General features: G+C 52.2%; 1 protein-coding gene across 16 annotated transcripts in view; it reads left to right on the forward strand.

The window, feature by feature from the left end:
- The window catches only part of GAS7 (growth arrest specific 7), a 195,769-nt gene extending 177,039 nt beyond the window's left edge, over nt 1–18,730 (forward strand). For 14 of the 16 annotated variants that reach the window (XM_022596192.3, XM_089900345.1, XM_089900347.1 and 11 more), the window contains 6 exons: nt 4,734–4,812; nt 11,719–11,847; nt 12,641–12,764; nt 16,249–16,328; nt 17,643–17,741; nt 18,378–18,730. In XM_022596192.3, coding sequence (XP_022451900.1) covers nt 4,734–4,812; nt 11,719–11,847; nt 12,641–12,764; nt 16,249–16,328; nt 17,643–17,741; nt 18,378–18,491 — 625 coding nt within the window. In that variant the 3' untranslated portion in view covers nt 18,492–18,730. The other 2 variants (XM_089900349.1, XM_089900350.1) reach the window with 2 other exon arrangements.
- The last annotated feature ends 2,025 nt before the right edge of the window (nt 18,731–20,755 follow it).

The raw sequence follows: 20,755 nt of genomic DNA on the forward strand, positions 1-20,755 counted from the left end.
TCACTGATCATTGCCATGGTCCCATAGGGATGGGGAGGTCTCCATAGACCTGGCTGAAGGTGAGTGCCTGTGGTTCAAGGTGGACATTCATGATTCAAGGGGAACATTCATGGTTCAAAGTGGGCATTCATGGCTCCAGCTGGCCAGCCATGACTCCAGGTGTGGGCATTCACCCTCAAGGTTGGCACTTCCATATTATCTACTGTCTAGCGGCCAAGGGCCTCCTGCCAGATGCTGGAGTATGTCAGGACCCCCTCTGCCCTGTCACCTGGTAGCTGGGAACCAGCCTCCAGATGCCAACCCCTGCTCCCCTCTCCCTGAGAGCAGGCTGGTAGGAAACTAGGTGTGACGGGATTCCACACCCAGTCCCCTTGTTTAGAATTCTCTTCTGTGGGCCTGAGGCCCAGGCTCCCCTCCCCCTCCTGCTGTGACAGTCCAGACCTCCTTGGGTGGGACCCGGGCTGGGAGAGGCTCAGCCCCACCCTCCCAGCCACAGAAAGATCCCTAGTTGGGGAAAGACTGTAGCCTTCTCCACTCCATCTGTTAACGAAGAGTTTCAACCTGTTGGTGGGAATGCAAAATGACACAGCCACTGTGGAAAACAGTTTGGCAGTGCCTCAGGAAACTAAGCATAGGGTTACCGTATGATCCAGCAATTCCACTCCTCGGTTTATATCCAAAAGAATTAAAAGCAGATATTCGAATACATGTACACGCATGTTCATAGCAGTACAGTTCACTGTAGCCAAAAGGCGGAAACAACCCAAATGTCCATCGAAGGATGGATGCATAAACACATCGTGGTCTGTCCACGTTGGATATACGGGTATATGATGGAATATTATTCAGCCATAAAAAGGAGTGAAGTACTGATCCACCTTACTATGTGGATGAACCTCGAAAACATGTTAAGTGAAAGAAGCAAGACACAAAGGTTGCATACTGTATGATCCATTTATATGAAATGTTCAGAATAGACAAATCCATAGAGACAGAATAAAGATGGGTGATTGCCAGGGGCTGGGAGAAAAGGGGACTGGTAACTGTTTAATGGATACGAGGTTTCCTTCTGGGGTATGTGTTCATCGACTTGGGCTGCTGTAACAGAATACCATATACCGGGTAGCTTAAGCAACAGAAATGTAATTAATCACGGTTCTGGAGGTTGGGGAGTCCAAGGTCAAGGTGCTGGCAGGGTTGGTGTCCGGTGAGAGCTCCCTCTGCGTTGCAGGTGGCTCTTCCTCGGTGAGGAGAGACAAAGAGCTCTCCGGTGTCACTTCTTCCCCACCCGTATGACCTCATTTAACCCTAATTACTTCCTTAGAGGCCCCATTTCCAGATAACAGCCACACTGTGGGTTAGAGCTGCAACGTCTGAATTTGGGGAACACATTCAGTCCATCACAGGGTGATAAAAATGTTTTGAAACTAGAGGTGATGATTGCACAAGATGGCAAATGTAGTAAATGTTTATCCTCTTTAAAGTGGTTAATTTTGTGTTATGTGAATTTCACCTCAATACTAAAACAAATACAGAGTCTCAGGAGGTTAGAGTTGAAAGGTCCCCCGAGGTCCTGTCTCTAGTCCGACCTCCCTCCAGTGCAGCCTCTGTTCGAATCCCTCCTACAAGAGGAAGTGAGCCCCCGGGGATGGAAGACATTCTGTCATGGGATGGCTGTGGTCGTCAGAGAGCTGTGATGTTGAACAAGGCCAAATCTGCCTGCATGGCTTGAATCCTTCAGGCGATGGGACTTTGCCAACCAAATGTGGCTTTGATTAGGGCCTCTGTGTGGGCTCGCTGTCTAGCCAAGAGGCTGCCTCTGAATGGTTTTCATTGACCCAGCAGGCCACTGGGTGGTCCTGCGCGGCCAGTGTCTCTTCCAGGGACATAAATGAAGTTGCCTCCGGCTTCCTCCTACTCCCTGCACCGGGCCTGAGACCAGGGCAGGAAGGGGGCTTGTCGAGGAGTCTCCCCTCCAGCCTGGGCAGGGGGCTTTCCTAAGTACCCCCATGCCCTGCAATGCAGAGCTGCTCTGGAAGAGGCTTCCACCTCCTCGGCCTGAGCTGCTGCCAGGGACACTCCGTCCGGCCAACACACACAGCATATGCTCCCAGCTGCACGAGCCAGGAGTCGGCCCTCGCCTTCATGCCGTACACACGTGCACCCCCAAACACGGGGCAACCCGCCACACGCTCACGTTCCAGCATCGGCGCTGCTCACGTGCAACACAGCCAGGAACACATACCCCCCATCTCCCCTGCGAGCACGCACCACCCCCAGACACACGCTCCTTCCGGAGGCGCATGGACCCGCCCCTACTCGCAACCTGCAGCTACACTGTTTTGCATTCACACACAGCTTTGCACGCCAGCCCGTCCACCTGAAACTTTCAAAGCGCGACGCCGGAGCCTTGAAATGTGGGGCAGCCTAGGAAGGCGCGGACGGGGAGACTTGAGTTGTGCTGTGTCCAAATTAGATTCCACAGGGTGTGTGCACGTTGGTAAATAAACAGAATCAGGTGATTTGTCCTGCCTCCAGTTTTGCTCTCCTGTGGTAGTTGTGACAGTAACATGTGTTTTGATTTGGCAGGCTCAGACGGTCAGCTGGAACCGCGTGAGAAATGATACCTCGGGTTTTGGGTTTTGTTTTGTTTTTTCATTAACCTCTTATCAGATGAAAAAAATCTCTCTTCAGTGAGAGAATTTCTAAATGGCCTTTTTTTCTAACTTGTGACGTGGCTCCAAGGCGGCTGGAATATTGGGAGGGGAGAGGCCTGCTTGGGGCTGGACCAGCTCAGACAGGCCCAGCTGAGTGTTTGGAGTGACGTCCTCCTACTAATGAGGGCCCAGCCTGGAGGCGGGGCCGAGGACATTGTCCTGAGCGTGAAACTGTGCTTTCGCCCTTTCCTCCCGATGACCCTCAGATGACAGTCTCAGGCCGCTGTCCCTGTCCCTGGGCCAGTTACTGACCACGTGCTCTGCTGACAGCAGACTTACAATCTCTCGGCACCACCAGGGCTTCTGGGCTCTCGTGTGTACCTCCTGCTGGCCGGCGATTAGCTCAGCTGCAGGGAGAAGCCCCCTCCAGCCCCCTTTCGTCAAACTCCCCCTCCTCCTGGGACTGCTTCCGTAAGCTTGTTGGCTTTCCCTGTAGCTGTGTGATCCATCTTGAGATCATCTTTGTGTGTGGCATAGGTCAGGGGCGGGATTCCTTTCTTCCCTGTGGATGTACAGTTGTCTCTGGGCCATTTCTTGAAAGGCTTGTCTGTTCTCCATGGAGATACTTGGCACCTTTGCTGCAAGCGCATCGCCTGCATCTGGGCGAGTCTCTTTCCGGACCTGCTGTTCCGATCCCGTATCTGTATGACTATCGTGACCGCTTCCACTCCCTCCTCCCCCCACCCTGGACCCCCTACCCGTCCGCCCAGTCAGGTAAGGAGCCAGGCCACCCAGTGTGGGCCCAGCCCAGCTCCCCGGGAGCTCAGGCCCTTCAGGCCGAGACAAATGCCAGCAGCTTGGATCGCTCCGATTCTCACTCCATCTCTTCTCCGGTGGGCCGCCCAGCTGGGATCACCTGAGGGGACCTTTCTTTGCTGCCGGACTCCAAGATAAAATCAATCAGTCATTTCCCATAAACAGCCGCCTTGGCCTGAGCCAGCACCATGACCAGACAGGCCCGGACTCTGACCACAGAGATCGGTTCTGTTCTGTTCTGTTGGGTAATTCTCAGCTGCTGGCTGCTCGGCTCAAAACCCAGAAGCCTCGCAGCCTGCTGTCTTTGAATCAGCTTTTTGCCCCTCAAGTTTAATGAATTCTCTGGGGGAAGTGGCTTTTTGATGAAATTAAGTCAACTGACCATTCAGCCCGGGTTTACCAGCTGGGTGGAGAGGTCTCGAGCAGACGTGCAGGAGTGTCATTTTGAAGGTCACCACGGTTCAAGAATTCCAAATCAGGGAGACGGGAGCACGGGGGCCTGCGTTCCAGAGTCTGGGGGACTTAGGAGACTGCTTCTGTTTGGAACATCTCCTACCAGTGGAAAAGTTATTTAGCTTAGAGGACGTTGCGCTTCTCTGGTTGGCTGTGGGCAGCACCGCGGTTCACAATCCAGAATAGGTACTAGCGGGGGGCCATGCTCCTGAGGATGGTGATGGCGAGCCTCCTCTGCTGTGTGGGCATCCCTAAGAGGCTCCTAGACCCACGTGGTCCATTTTTGCCCTCCTTGGAAGTCAGGCCTCTGGAGGTTCGCCCGCAAGCAGGGCTGCGTGGTGCCTTCTGTTTGAGAAGGGCTTCTCCCTGAAAAGGCATCCGTTCTCCTTCCTTGGCTTGCCAGCGGGCGTTTCCAACCCTCAACAGTAAACCAGGGAGGAGCGACAGGAAGGCCGGAGACAGTAATGGGCCAGGTATTAGGGTCCTCACGGCACTGTACCCCAGCTCCCTCTCACATCTCCCCAGTCCTCTGGGCCTCTGGGTATTTCCCCAGGCACTCGGCCGTCTGTTGCCGTCTATTCTCTCAGCTTGGTTCGGGAAGGCCCCTCTGCTCACACAGGTCGAGGCGTGGCACTCAGGTTTGTTTTGTGCCTGGCCTCTGCCTCATCCAAGTCCACGGTCTCTTGTGTCATACGCTCCCCCGGGACTCGGGGTCAAGACCCACCATCCTGTCTCAGGGAGGGCCGTGGCCTCTGACCTGAGGTCGGTGTGGCCTCCCCGAGCCTCATCGACTCCTTGGTGTTGCAGCTCCCTGGGAGAAGCGTGGGCGCAGGTGAAGAAGAGCCTTGCCGACGAGGCTGAAGTTCACCTCAAGTTCTCCGCCAAGGTAAGCCCTCCCTGGGTTGGTCCTACACACCGATGTGCTGCTGAACGTTTAACAGCTGTCTCTGCAGGGTGTGGTGTTGCACGGTTTCCATGGTGTATATCTCAAGAGTCGGGAAGAGATGCTACCATTAGACCGTGCTCCCCCTATACCAACAAAATAGCATCAGTAATCATACACATCCATCAAGAGCGTGGATGAGAGTCAGATGGAGTTAGGAGGGTATGAGGATGTGTATTACCTTTGTTTTTAATATAGTTTGTTAATTTTAAGTTTAGATCATTTAATTTTTAATACTGTCTTTAACAACCAACTCACAAAATTCCTCCAAACTTAACCCTGGGCTCTGATGAGCCAGTGCGAGTAACCCCAGCACACCTCTGCGAGGTGAGGGTAGATGCCCCTCAGTTTCTCGGGTGAGCCCCTGAGTAATGAAACTACACTTTTGTGTTGCTTGGCTTTCAAAGGAACGCATTGGCATTTTCTATCTCTTCTTAGTGTCGGGAGAGACTAGACTATTTCGAAGGGAGAATTTTTTTGTTTTGTTGTGTCTGTTGTTACACAATTTCAGACTAGGTAGCTGACCCTTCTTTCCATTGGTCCAAAAGACTCTAGCACCGTGCCCTTGGACAGTGATGTTTCTCTCCTACTCACTCTGTCTTCAGGACTCAGAGTGGTGCCTGGTACATAGTAGATGTCAATAAATATTTTATGAAGTTATGAGTGAGTAGGACCTCTGACGATCTCCTCTCGACCCCCTAGTCTTTTGAGGCCTACTTTCTGCCAAGATTTCTCCATGTTTCCAAACAACCCTCTCTTCCCCACTCCCTGTCTCCTGTCTCCAAATTCCCTCTCAGGCTCTTAGCTGCTTTCCAGGTGGAAAATAAACCAAGAGTCTAAGGGAGAAATTCACACTAAAGTGTGTGTGACTAATGGGGCCGCCCACTAGGATGCTTGCCTTCTAAAGGACGAGAGCCCCTGGAGAGGGGCATCATTCCCGGCAACCTTTGCCTACTGGGTCTATGCTCTTTCTTCTGCCCTCCCACAGTCACCAGCCCAAGAGGACACTGGGACAAAGTGCTTAAACCCTCTGAGCCCACATTTTTTTTTTTTTTTTTTTTTGTGGTACGTGGGCCTCTCACTGTTGTGGCCTCTCCCATTGCGGAGCACAGGCTCCGGACGCACAGGCTCAGCGGCCATGGCTCACGGGCCCAGCCGCTCCGCGGCACGTGGGATCTTCCCGGACCGGGGCACGAACCCGTGTCCCGGTGGACTCTCAACCACTGCACCACCAGGGAAGCCCCTGAGCCCACATTTTAACAGCAGGGTGTACACTACCTCCCTTAACATCAGGGTGTAAAGGAGGAGGATGCCACTTGAACGTGGCATCCCACAAAGATGGCTGCCCCTTCCCGCGACTTCCGCACTCAGTGCTCCCAGGTCCTATGTATTTTCTAGCGCTTCTTCCACAACAGTTGCATTTCTGGGCTTAGTGCGCTATTGGAAGCCAGGAAACTGACTTTGTATCCAGGTCTCCACCCCACCCCGTGAGGGTTCTCCGCACGCCGAGGGCAGGATGAGTGACTCGTACGGCTGAGATGTGTGAAGGAGCTTTATAAAGAGCTGGGCTGGGAGGAAAAACAGAGCGTTACCAGCTCCCTGCTCCTGAAGGATGCTGGAGCCCCAAGACTGAGTTGACACCCAGATGTGAGTGAGAATTCCTGGGCCAGCAGTGGCACACTAGCCTCAGACACCAACACTTGGCAAGGAACTTGCCTCTCAAGTACTGGGAGAGAAGGGAGCTCCGTGAATGGGTCTCTTTTGAGCCTTGCGTACAAAGCAGGGAGTTGTTTTTAAGCTGTAGATCACGGTAGTGTTCCCTTTAGGTCTCCCTTCTCCCTCCTAGCCCCCAGCAGCTCCAGCTTCTGCGGTGGTGGAAACTTCCGTTGACTGTGAGATGCATGCAGAGGCTGCCATTGTGATGGGACTGGGAGCCGGGTCTGTGAGCTTCTGAAGGGTTGCCTGCCGGAGCCCCAGGAATCCTGGTGGCATTTACTTTCCATCAGCAGGCCGCCTGATTCTCGATCGTTCGTAAGGTGCCCAGCGGGTGACAGAGCACTCCCCCCCGTGCAGTGTTTTCCTCTAATCTTTCCTTTTACTACTGCTGCTCACAGCAGTACGTCTGGTCACCAAACTGGGTGGGTTTTCCCCACGCCAGCCAATTCCCTGACCCCAGCTGGGGGTCCTACAGTTTAATTCAGTTCTGACACTAACTCCCCCAGGGTCAGCATAGGATCCTGCAGGTTAAGGACTCAGTGCTACAGGACCAACCCTACTTCAGATGGCTATCATAAGTAGTGGGTCCCCAGGTTACCCACAACTTCTGTCCAACTTGGCTACAAATCAGGGGTTCCCGTGACCCCCTCCTCAGGTTTGATTATTTGCTAGAACAGCTCACGAAACTCAGGGGAACACTTATTAGGTTTACCAGTTTATTATATATTAAAGGATAGGATAAAGGCTAGAGATGTGTGTGCACGTCTGAGTGTGTTCACCAGTCCAGAAGCCCTCTGGGCCCTGAGATTGACAGATTGTTATAGAGGTTTCATCACATAGGCAGAATCAATTATTAACTCAATCTCCGGCCCTTCTCCTCTCCCCCTTACCAAGTGATGGGGAGGGGGCTGAAAGTTACAAGCTTCTAATCATGGCTTGGTCTTTGTGGTGACCAGCCCCCGTCCAGGAGCCCAGGCAGAGGCACCTCATTCGAACAAAAGACCCTCCTATCACCCAGGAAATTCCAAGGGATGTAGGAGCTTGGTATCAGGAACAGTGGGTCAGAGACCAAATATTAGACCAAAGGATGCTCCTGGGACCGTTGTTGTTTAGGAAATTGCAAAGGCTCTAGGAGCTCCAGCCAGGAGCTGGGGACAAAAAGCAAAATATATATTTGTTATTATATCACAGTATCACGGTGATGTACGTGTTAGGTGTAGGATATAATTCATCTCCCTCAATTTTATCAGCTACTGTTCAAGACAGCATCTCCGTTTCACAAATGAGAAGGAACAGAGGGGTTAAATCGCAGCCAGTGGTCACACAGCCAAGTTGGCTCAGCTGCTGAGGAAGCAGAGGAGAGGACTGAGTGAATTGCAGCTTTGACCCCCAGACCTTTTCTCCGGGCAGACCAGTGGCATTTAAAACACAGAACCCTGTTCTGAAGAGCACTTTGCCCTCTCTTAAGGACTGTCCAGGGCAGTGCAGTCCGGCCCTCCAAATGCCGGGATGTTTTAATTCAGGGCTGACTTCAGGTAGCTGACGGGAGGCTTCTGAAGAAGGTTCACACAAAATTCACACATAGATTTTTCTGTAAGAATGTCTGCTGCCTCCAGCCCATCGGTGGGTGTCGGTGCCCTCAGGCAATCATGGTGGCAGCCCAGTGGTTGTACGACAATTCCTTGAAAAGAAAAGGCTCCAAGGAGTATCCGTCCGCCCTGGATAATACGGCTCCATATGTGCGAAATCCATTTTACCATCAGCTCCAAAAGGCTCGTTGAAAAATTCCACCCTGAATGTTCTGTGTCGGGGGCGAGAGCTCTTTAAGAAACGCAATTTCATTTCAGGAATCGTTTAGGCTTTTCTAGTCTCCTAGCTCGAGCCATTGTTCATAGCAACAGGCTGTTAGAGAAATAAGATTGCTATATATAAAGGAAGTTATACCCGCTTCTGGGTGAAGAAGGGAGAACAGAAAAATTCCTTCTGATGGGAGAAAATCTAATCCTGCAATCGAGGCCATGCATTCAGCCAGAAGATTTTGGGGGGCACAGTGAGCCTCAGGAGACACGACTTTTATGTCAGTGCCATCACTAACAAGCTTTATGACCTTGGGCAAGTCACTTAGCATCTCTGAGCTTCCATTTTTTTCATGTGTGAAATGAAGAGATTAGACCAGATCAGTGACTTGAACCTTACTTGACTGTGACCCACCGTTATACATTTTCCATGGCCACCTGGAACACACAGGTATCCACCTCCAGATATCCGCATACAGATACACGTGTACGTGGCTAAAACAGCTGTTTGTGAAACTGCTTATCCTTCTGCCTAAAATGCACTCTGATATCTTCTCTTCGTGTCTGGGCTATGCTCATCTAAAAGCAGGTCCTGACCCACTAAAATGATTTCACAACTCTTAGTAACCCACTGGACTAGATACAGGCATACCTTGTTTAATACAGCACTTTGCTTTAGTGTGTGTGTAGTTTGTTTTGTTTTGTTTTAACAAATTGAAGATGTGCGGCGACCCTGCGTTGTCAGGTGATGGTTAGCATTTTTTAAGCAATAAGTATTTTAAAAATTAAGGTATGTGCATTTTTTAAAACAAATTTATTTATTTATTTATGGCTGTGTTGGGTCTTCGTTGCCGTGTGTGGGCTTTCTCTAGTTGCAGCGAAGGGGGGCTACTCTTTGTTGCAGTGCGCGGGCTTCTCATTGTGGTGGCTTCTCTTGTTGCGGAGCATGGGCTCTAGGCACACAGGCTTCAGTAGTTGTGGCACGGGGGCTCAGTACTTGTGGCTCGTCGGCTCTAGAGTGCAGGCTCAGTAGTTGTAGCACACGGGCTTAGTTGATCCGTGGCATGTGGAATCTTCCCAGACCAGGGCTCGAACCTGTGTCCCCTGCCTTGGCAGGTGAATTCTTAACCACTGCGCCACCAGGGAAGCCCTGGTATGTGCATTTTTAAGACATAAAGCTATTACACACTTAGCAGACTACAGTATAGTGTGCGCATCACTTTTATGTGCACTGGGAAACCAAAAAAATCCATGTGACTCGATTTATTGCAGTCTTCACTTTATTGTGGTGGTCTGGCCCCAAACCCACAATGTCTCCGAGGTCTCCCTGTGGTCTCTGAAATTCCTGCCAACTTGAGTTTTCTCTTACTCTCTTCTGATGAGTGACATGAAAGGAGGAGACAGGAATTCTGAAAGGCAAACCAAACGGCTTCAATAGCCTCTGGCATCCAAGCCGGGCCAGCTCAAGTTCATGCGGACAAGCTTCCAGGGAGGGCTTCTGCCTCCTGGTTCGCCAGAGATGCTTAAACGTTAAGAATGAGTATAAAAAAACACCCAGCCAACTTTCTTAAAGAAAAAAATTAGCCTTATTTTCAAAGTACTTAAAATACAGAGGGAGAATCCATGGGTCTGCAATCCACGGGGTTGAATGCTTCTGACAGCCAGTAGCACGATGTTTCCAGAATGTCACTTGGAATTGGGGGAGAGCGTTTGGGTGTGTTGGCAGGATCCTGGGCCCTTCTCCAGACCACAGAATCTGGGGCCGGCGCCCAGGACTCCTGAGTACTGATAAGCCTCTGCAAGGTCACTCCTGGGTACATGAAGTATGGAAATCCCTCAGAAAGAGACCGCGGAGTTACTGGGTCAACAGGCTGAGTTAACCCACGTAGAGCCCCCGGCAGGAGCCGGTTCCCATGGCAGCCAGTGATGCAGCCCCTCCCCCTCCTCCCTCAAAGCCTAATCTGTGTGGGGAAGGTGTTTTCTTGTTCTCAGCAGCGCTCAAGTTTGTGGCATCTTACAAACTGCCACCAGATGGGGATGTTTTCCTGTGTAAGGAAGCTTCCAAGGGCTCAACAAAATGATAGCGGACGTTACAACCAACAGGAGGAAGAGAAGGGCGTTTGTGCAGCCCGCGCTCTCTGTTAGTCTTTGAAGGTTGTCCACCAACAAAGCATCGTCTTGTCACCCGGGGCATTGGGCCCTGAAGATCTAAGTAGAGAAGGGTCACCCACTGTGCACCAGCTCTGGCCAGATGCTGCGGACACAGCAGTGACCCAGCCGGCATGGTCCCCACCCTCCTAGAGCTCACAGTGATGTGTAATCGGTGCTTTAGGACCAGGAACACGTCTGTCCTTGAGGTCTCTGGGGAAAAGATAATGTAGGAAGAAGGGGCCTGGTGAAGGGGAGGAGGAGAGCGATCACAGAACCCCCGAGGTGGGATGTCGTCCATCCAGGGAAGTTCAGCTCTGCTTCCCAGGGGGGCCAATGGGTGGGGCTCTGAGAGGCTGAGTCGGGGGGCTCTAGGCTGTGACTTTGACCACAGCAGGTCCACATTTATCTGTTTTCTTATCAGATACATCTCATGTTCACAACCCCCCCCCAAAAAAAGTTTTAAGTAAAAGTTCTCCTTCCAAAGAGAGTGGAGTGGGAGAGAGGGAAGGAATGAAAGAGAAGGAAAAAGCTTGAAAACCATCCTCACCCAGCACCTCTCAGAGCATAAAGGACTCTTCTCTGTCCCTGGGGGTGCGAGGCCAGTTCATTCTGGTGCGGTGGGGTTGCGCCAGCCTCCATGCAGAGACCAGCAGGCACAGTTCAGGAAGGGGGGGGTGGCCCTGAGCTCCTAACAAGACCTCCTCGACATCCAGACCGTGAGCAGATCCTCTGCGGTCTCAGCACCTGGCATGTAGTAGCTGTTCAATAAGTAGAGCTGCCCCGAGATCACCTGATTAAATGTCACCCACCCAGCAGTCCCTGTGTTAAGTGCTTGGGGACACAGAGATGGTGGCTTGGGTTCTGCCCCGCGAAAGCTCCCAGGTTGGAAAGAAAGGGAGCCGGACACCTGAGCAAAGCCCTAGAGGAAGCTCTGGGGACTTAGCGCAGGAAGGGGGTGCCCACAAGGGACTCGAAGGCTCCAGATGCTAACCTGTCCATTGGTGTGAACGCTGGGACGTGGCCAGCTGAGGTGACTTCCTCGACCACTACCAGATAAGCAGCCACTTGTCTCTGACCTTCCGGTGGGAAGGCCCCCCATCCTCGCCTGCAGGGTCGGGGGCAGCGCCCCCTCCCTCCACTTGCAGCTGCTGCCCCGGGGTCCTGAGTGTATCTCCCCCATCGACAGCTTCACAGTGAGGTGGAGAAGCCCCTCATGAACTTCCGCGAGAACTTCAAGAAGGACATGAAAAAGTGTGACCACCACATTGCAGACCTCCGCAAGCAGCTCGCCAGCCGCTATGCCGCGGTGGAGAAGGTGAGGCCCAGGGTGCCAGGGTGGGAGGGTCCTGCTGGAGGAGAGGGGGCTGGGAACCAGCAGGGGCTCCGTGTGCCGAGTCAGAGGCTTGTCCCCCTGTGATAGGATCTGGAGGGGTGGGGAGTATGAAATCCCCCTCCCCCAGCCAAAGAGTAGGTGGGCCGCTTCTCCCTGGTGCTCAGATTCTGAGTGGGAGTGGGCGTGGCTGCACCTGCAGTGGAGGGCATAGGGGGCCTCCATCCGGCACATGAGACAAGGTACACCCTGCTTTTGTGGGTCTCGGAGCCTGGATGTGCTGTCGGTCCACATGGGGCCCCCCTTTGCCTGGGGCTCACCTGGCAGATTCCCTCCTGATGGAATCCCCACCCCTGCCAGTAGCTGCCACCAAAGGGCCCATCCTGCCCCAGAATGGGGAGCCTGGTGCTACCAGCTGCTAAGCACTGCTGGGAAGTGATGTCGACCTTTGTGGTCCCTGCCACCCCGGAGAAGCTGTGATTTTAGGACCGCTTGGGTCCCCAGTACGTGTACATGCTCCAATGAAAACATGCTCTGGGAGGCTTGCTCTAGGCCAAGAGATGGGGATGAGAGGATGCTTTGCAGCCTCCACGTGGTCCCTGACTGGCTGGGTGATGCTGGTCTAGCTGCTTAGCCTGTCAGAGCCACTGTGGCCTCATCCACAAAAGCAGGAAAAAGAAAGTACTCTTACCTAGAAAAGGGGAAGCCAGGCCCCGTGTGCCCCATAGGCCCTTCCTGGCTCTGAGCCCATGAACAGCTTCACGTCCTTGGACCCCAGGCCCGGAAAGCCCTCACGGAGCGGCAGAGAGACCTGGAGATGAAGACCCAGCAGCTGGAGATAAAGCTGAGCAATAAGACGGAGGAGGACATCAAGAAGGCGCGGAGGAAGTCCACACAGGCGGGTGAGTGAGGCACCGTCGCCCGCTGCCCCCGTCCGTCCTCACCTGGTCACAGAAACACAGGAGGGGCTGAGAGATGGCGTGCCCGTGAATGTGCATCCCACGGGTTGGGGTGGGGGGGGACTGTGGAGCGGGGAGCAGACCCGGCTGTGTCCAGGCCGTGGCAGGGGACAGGGCTCTCCACACCCTCCCTTTGGGCCAGAGGGCTCCTTCTGGTCCAAGGCCTGGATCTCTGGCCAGGAGGTGGACAGACTCTTCCAGGCACCCGGAATTCAGGGGCCCTGTCGCTGCGTGGAGCTCCTAGGGGAAGTGCAAGCCACACCCACCCAAGCTGTCCCACCTCCCCGGGGAGTGATACTCCAAAGGTTCACCTCTGGTGATGGGCTTCTGCCCCAGAACAGAGGTCAACATTTTGTGTAAAGAAATAACCGTATTTCAGATTTTCTCCAAAAGATTTCCCAATGAGTCGGCTTCTGCTTCCACCTAGAGGTAAAAATTAGCTAATGCACAAGGAAGGGGGAGAAAAACCAGTGAGAGACAATAATCTAAAAAAGAAAATTGTTAAATATTTCTAAAAAACCAGTTTCATGGTGTACAAGGACAATGCGTTTTGCTGTCTGGGATTAAAATGTGTGCTGTGGGACTAGGGTTTGGATTAGATGGTCTCTAAATCCCTTTCACCCCAACTTCTGGTGGACCTGGTATAATTAGTTCTTTATAGGATGAAACAGCCACCTTTGTGACATTTTGAAATAAGGTGGTATAAACATGTCATAACAAAATAGTGTGATACAAATACAGCATTTTATATAAAGGTCTTTAATGCACAGTGGTAAAGTACTGGATGCAGAAACAGAAGGCACAATATACTTGTTGGGAGTAGGAAAGGGAACCTAAGGATGGGAGAGGCACATTTAAATTAGTTTAATTTATTAAACTATTAAAACATAACATTATATTCCAAAGACAATATTGCTGCTTGACAAAAAATTTTAACACATAAGAATATAAAATCTTATTCCCCAGATATAATCACCATCAACACATCCTAGTGTTTTAATTTTTTTTAATGTTTTTTAATATTTAAATTTATAGGGACTTCCCTGGCGGTCCAGTGATTAAGACTCTGTGCGTCCAATGCAGGGGGCCCGGGTTCGATCCCTGGTCAGGGAACTAAGATCCCACATGCTGCACGGTGCAGCCAAAAAAAAAAAAAAAATTCATATACATAAAATCATATTACACTGTGTTCTGAACTTATATTTTAATTGATATATCTTAGAGAGAGCTCTATTCCATCACCCATAAAGTTATTTCCTCATCCATTCATGTACATCAGACTTTTTAAATAGTTGAATAGCGTGCAAGTGTATGATCGTATCCAGATTTTGTTTCATCATTCCCCTAACTGACTTTTGTAAGACTTTTAGATTGTTTCAGAGTTTTTGCCAATGCCAGCGATGCTGTTACTATAAATGCATCTCAGGGGTGGGGGGAACAGCACCTGCATATAGACAGTATAGAGATGGTCTCGGGGTTTCTGGGTCAGAGGCTTGTATTCATTTTGATAGATGTTTCCAAGTTGCTTTCCAGAGAGGGGCGCCCACCAATAGCTCTGTGAACGCCTGTCCCCTAAACTCTTGGACAGCACTGACTGCTCTCAGATTTTGACATCGTAACTGTCTGGTGAAAAATAGTATTTTGTTTCTAATTTAATTTACACGCTTTTTGAGAGGAGTTGAGCGTTTTAAAACTAGACTTATAAATCATCGTGGCTTTTCTTTTTTATGATTCACTCATATGCTCCCCCCGTTTTTATGTCAAATGGCTGGTCTTGTTCTTATTGATTGATTGATAAGGAAGATTAACTTTTTGTCATTTGAATTGCATATATTTTTCGTAAGTTTATCTTTTTATTTTGTTCTTTGTGTTTTCTTTTTCATTTTTCTTTTCTTTTCTGGGGGGTGTGTGTGCTTATTTAATCTTCACTGTGGCTCTATGAAGGTACCATTATTATCCCCATTTTACAGATTACGAAACTGAGGCACAGGCAGGGTGAATCAACTTGTCCAAGATTGCACGGCTAGTAAACAGTGGAGCTGTGTGACAGCCCAGATCTGGTTCCAGAATCCATGTCCTTAACCTGTGCTGTTCAGAAGAGCCTGATTTCAAACCCTTGGGATAACTAGAGAAGAGACACACCTACCGTCACCTATACTGTTTCCTGATGTTGCAGAAGTTCCTGAAGCATGTTGTCAAAATCAGGATCAACAAATAGGGCTTTGGGAGTTTCACATGGTGTTTATAGGGTGACCCCACCCACGGTCAGGCACAAGCTCTTGGTGGGAATGCATCTGCAATGAAATATCCACTTTCTTCCCTATAGTCAGTCTTTCTTGGGATCAAGGGCCCAGTCTTAGCCTTGAACCAAGGGCAAAATGAACAGAGCCTTGATTTGGGGTTGCTCAAGGCTTAGCTCCCAGCCAATGGTGTATGGTTCACTGGGGAGGGGGCCCTGAGCCAGGCCCTGGGTCATGTGGGCATAACTCTGCCCACTTTCTTTCACTTTCATATCTGAACCCACATGAGCAAGGTGATGCCATTATAGGAATCCCTTTGAAGAGTTCATCATTATCTCTGGGTTCACTCATGAGTTTTCCCATCATGAGCAGAGACCATGATGACTTCCTCTCTCTGGCACCCTGAGATGATCAGGAAACTACATGCAGACCAGGCTGTGCTTCTCCAACTGTGATGTGCACGGGGATCACCTGAGGATCTTGTGGAAATAGTTTCTGATTCACTAGGTCTCGGAAACATCCTGAGATTGCATTTCGAGCAAACTCCCAGGGCGTACTGATGCTGCTGGCCCAGGAACTGTGTTCTGTGTAGGGTCTGGGACGCCGGGACCTTAGTAATGTTGCAATTACTTGCAGTTTGTTAAATAGTTTGTTTCAGATCTCTCTCTTATGAAATAAAATAGAAAGAGCTCATTCCCTTCCCACCCACCCTTTGCTGCTGCATGTACACACGCGCGCGCGCACACACACACACACACACACACACACACACGTGATTTGCAAACTTCCCTTCTTTAACTCTAACTAGTAGCAAGTTACTTGAGACACATGTTTCAACCAAGCAGGACTCTCCAATGTGAAATGAAACTCCCATCTTTAGAAGAGGAAGCATTTCTTGGGCTCATGATAGAGTTGGGGGTCCTAGGAGTGCCCCCCCACCCCTACCATATATATATTCTTACTGAGAAAACCCCTTCCTGAGTTTTTGGTGTCTGGAGTCTAGTTCAGATGGACACTCTGAAGCCGGTCTCTCGTAAGGCTGGGTTGCCCCCTTCTCTTGCTCTGTTCATCCTCTCCACCCCCCAACTTTCCGGTGGCCTCCATCACCCTGGCTGTGGGGTGCAGGTGGGAGAAGGCGGCCATGGTGAGGACAGGACAGAGTATGACAGTGGCCTTGGCCCTTCCAGGAGATGACCTCATGCGCTGTGTGGACCTCTACAACCAGGCCCAGTCCAAGTGGTTTGAAGAGATGGTGACCACCACGTTGGTGAGTGACCAGAGATGCATACGCTTGTCCGTGCAGGGGTGGGCACTCAGGAATCCCTGGGTGGATGGTGGCGGATGTGCAGGCAATGGGGTGGAGGTGACCGTGGAGATGGTCATTAGATCTGCTCTAGTGTTGGGACTGAGACCTCAACTCCGGACCAGCCTGTGTGGATTCAGATCCCTGCCCTGGCACTTCCTAGCTGTGTGAACACGGGTGACGATGCGCTCGTGCTGCATCCTCTGAGGGGTCAGCGTCAACCAAGCAGACAGTGGTCCCTTTAGGAAAAATAGCCAAGCTGAGTATTTCTGTGAAGTCAGCACCCACTGAAGGGGGTGAAGCGGGGTTGGCATGTGGGTCATGGGGCCAGATGAGAAAGGAGGCATCATGCCAGGTGCTTATCACACCGTCCCGCTGCCCCCAAGCCACCGCCGTCCATCTGGCTGTCCAGCATGAGACTAACCCTCTGCCTGCCCCAGGTGCCAGTCCACCAGAGCAGATTAGAGGCCTCCCCCGGGCACAGTGACCTAGTTTTCCTCCTGGTTAATCTCCTAATTAAACTCCCTGCTTTACTTCCTACGCCCAGGTTAATCACCTGAACAGTGACCTAGTTGTGCACAGAATAGCAGCCGGATCTCCTAAATTCCAAAGATGCAGAGCCACCTAGGACCCAAAGGGCAAACACTCCACTCTTCCCTTTGACAGTGGCCACCCTGCTCCCGGCCCTCCTGGCTCCCTTGACCTGCCCCTCAGTGCTTGGGGTGGACAGAGGAGACGAGGCCACTCAGCAGAGGCCCAGGGACAAAGCCCCAAGAGGTGGAGGTGCAGAAGCTTCTGCACGTGTTCCATCTCTCCACGCCATCAGGGGCTGGGGCTGGGGCTGCACCGGTGCAGACGCGTGATTAAGGGCACGACAGACCCTGGTGCAAATGCCGCTGCTCCCATAATTCCCTGTCGCTGTGGGCAAGCGATGTTACCTCTGTAGGTGTTCATTCCCTTGTTTGGAGAATGTGGGTAAGAAGAGAACCTCTTACAATTATGATGAGGACAATTAAGCAGTGCCCGTAAAGCCCTTAGCACCCACCACGCCTGGCAGAACGAGAGTCAGGAGACAGTAACTGCTGTGCCCTCAGCTACACCTTCACTCCCAGATACGGGGTGGGTTCCTCGTCAGACCCCAGAGGGTCAGGCAGGATGGGGGATCAGCAGGCAGCATCTGTGTTTTGTGTATAGGGGGGTGTGGGACCCGCATGGTGGGGAAGGTCCCCAGGTGGAAGGGACACCCCCAGAGGTCTCTGCCGGTTTCCTCTTCTGCAGGAGCTGGAACGGCTGGAGGTGGAGAGGGTGGAGATGATCCGGCAACATCTGTGCCAGTACACGCAGCTGCGGCACGAGACGGACATGTTCAACCAAAGCGTGAGTTCCCCGGGCCGAGGCCAGCGGGGCCCCTGGGCGGCGTGGGGCCGGGGAGAGCCGTGGCCCTGTGCCGTGGTGGCAGGTCAAGTAGCTGCTACAGGTGAATCTGTCCGGAAGGCGGGCACGGGCTCGGGCCTGCGGGTGACCCCTTGGGATGGACATGTCAGTTACCCTGGATGTCCATGTGAATCCATCCCGAGCGCATCACATAGATGCGTCACGATAGTTAAAATAGCTGGAGATGTCCTTGTCTCCCCTGGCGAATTTCTTACGATGCTGGGAACTATTCAAAACTTCTCAAGCCGACGTTCCATTTGACCTGTTCTCAGGTGGTAAATGTGGAGACTAATGGAAGGAGAAACAGGTCACAGACCCTTGGGCCACCTGCCCTTTCATCCACTCTGACGTCTGGAGGGTCACATGCACGAGGGAGAGCAGGGCAGAGGCCAGAGCTTCAGGCCCCCGGGTCTTCCAGCCCCTGCCACGTCTGTCCCTCGCATGGGCCTCCCCGGGGCCTCACAACCCTCTAGAGAGGCTGCTCTGACGGGCCCGAGGGTGCAAGCAGCGTGGTTCAGAGGATATGTCCCTGGCTCGGTCGCTGCCTCTGAAGGTATCCCTCTTCTCCATCCCTTGCAGACAGTCGAGCCTGTGGACCAACTGCTTCGAAAAGTGGACCCAGCCAAAGACAGGGAGCTGTGGGTCAGGGAGCACAAGACGGGCAACATCCGCCCCGTGGACATGGAGATCTAGACACACGGCCTGGGGGGTCCTGCTGAGGAGGGGCTGAGGTCCCACGCAGAGGAGGTGGCACTCCTGCCAGGGGGGACCTGCTCCCAAGCGGAGCTGCCCTCCCACCCGCTCTCCTGGTCCACTGAGGAGAGGGGACAGTGAAGCCAGAAGAGCGGCCCGGATGGCCCCATGGGGAGCTCCCCAGTGTTCCCAGGCCGAGAAGATGGATCCACAGCCCTGCCCTTGTCTCCGAGGCTGAAGCCCCCCAAGTCCCATGCCGTGCTTGCCACTCCGAGAACAAACCGAGGCTGGAACGTTGTGGTCCCTGCTGAGCACCAGAGAGGTCCCCTCCCCACCCAGAGCCAGCTGTGTCACACGCTCACGCCCCTGGAAGCCCCAAGGCCCTTCCTCCAGCCAGCCCACTTGTCTCCAGGGCTTTGGAGGGGCGGGGGAGAGAGGTCTCTGTCTCCAAGCCAAGTGTCAGGATCAGAATCGTGGATAGAAGGCACCTTTCAGCTCAACAGCCCACACCCAGAATCCTTTGCAGCAGCCCTCCCTCTTTGTTTTTTCCCGTTGCATATTCTGGGAGCCCACATCCTGGCTCTTCTCTGCTACTTTTCATCGTTGGGAGTCTTGGGAAGAATGCCTGGCTCCTGTTCTCCCAGACTGACCCTGCCTGCAAAGGTCAGGATGGAACTACCTCGTTCAGCAAATTCGCCCCAAGTCGGAGCATTGAATCGTGTTTCCTATTAGATCAGGCGTCAATGTCACGTGCTGTCTCTGGGCAGCCCCGTCCACCCAGCCCACAGCCGCTTCCTCGGGGGAGCTCCATCCTCCACCCTCGCTTGTCCTGGGGGGCTGGGTCAGTCCCATGTTGGAGATGGGTTGGGGCAAGTGTCTGTCACCCCCCCCAGATGGCTCCACCTGCCTACGCACAGCGGGGTCGGGACCACTGTCTCATGTATGGCTTTCACTGGCAGGCACTGTGCAGGCATCGCAGACTCTCGTAGCCACAGTACATGTCACCAGGCAGTCTGGCACCTTGGCCTCTCAGCTCCTGCACGTTTCAAATCCCCGCACGGAGCCCCTGCTTGGTGCTGCTACCCCCTTGCCCTTTGCCCATCTCCCCATTCCTGGGAGAGCCTGGTCTGAGTGTGACCTGGGAAGCTTTGGCACTGCCATCGGGTCCTCACTCATCTCTTTCTCCCTTACGTGTTAAATCTTGAGAATCAGCTCGAGGCCACGGGAGGAAGAAAAGGGCTGAAGGAGGTCAGACAACTTGCAAGGGGCACATTCTGGCCCGGAACCCGCACCCTGAGAACCCATCTTTCCTGTTAATCTTTCCCTTGATTACTTCGGATTCACAGGACTCATGTGTTTCTCATAAGGGCAGACGTCTAAGGTAACTCACTGGTCTTTCTCTCTGTCGTCTATGCTGGTAACTGATGACTTGTTATTCTTGAATCTTTTGGCACCTCTGCCTTTTGAGTCAGTATGGCGCCCTCGTAGTTACGGTAGAAAGATGCCGAATAGCCTAAAGCAAACCAAGCTTTGCCAGTTTTTTTATTGAAACATCCCAACCAGAAAGGTCAACAGGAAGGCCTTCACCAACATGAAGGCCAGCAGGACGGATGTGTGTCTGGCATGGAGAACCACTCCTAGTCTGAAGTTGGGCCATGACACCAGCTGCCAGTTTGGGGATATCATTTCTTTGGTTTCTCTGTAAAAGATCGGTGCTAGTAGTAATTGCTTTGTGGCTGAGTAAACTAATTTGTGGGTGATTTTCCGACATTCAAAGCCAACAGCCTTGTTATTAACGCAGATACTTTGAGTGTGATATCGCTCGTTGATTTTGTTTTCTCATCCCCATCTGAGGATTCCGGAGTCTTCTGTGCTTCCCTGGGGCTCTCTTGCCTCTTTCAGGGTAGCCCAAGTTGGCCCCTTGTGGGCCAGTCTATTTTCTGAAGTCATTCTTTCCCCCTCATCCTTTTCCCTCAGTTTCGTTAGCCCTTCCACATCTTTTTTCTTTTTTCTTTTTTCTTTCTTCCCTCCTTTATTCATTCATCAGGCATTTAGCTGAGCCTGGGCAATGTGCTAAGATCCAGGGACAAGGTATGGCCCTGTCATCAGGGGAGCCCACAGTCTCTTGTTTGGTAGAGACTTGTCTTTTCTCCAGGGGTCTTGCAGGTCAGTAACTTTGGCATTCACGTACAGGTACTCTGCAGAATTTAGGTTTGCAGAGATACTGTCTGTTGTGCTAATAGCTCTTCTTTCATTCATTCAGC

This window comes from Delphinapterus leucas, chromosome 19 (genome assembly GCF_059928025.1).
Source record: "Delphinapterus leucas isolate spDelLeu-1000000601 "Yukka" chromosome 19, BTC_Dleu_Yukka2, whole genome shotgun sequence".
In the NCBI taxonomy this organism is placed as follows: Eukaryota; Metazoa; Chordata; class Mammalia; order Artiodactyla; family Monodontidae; genus Delphinapterus; species Delphinapterus leucas.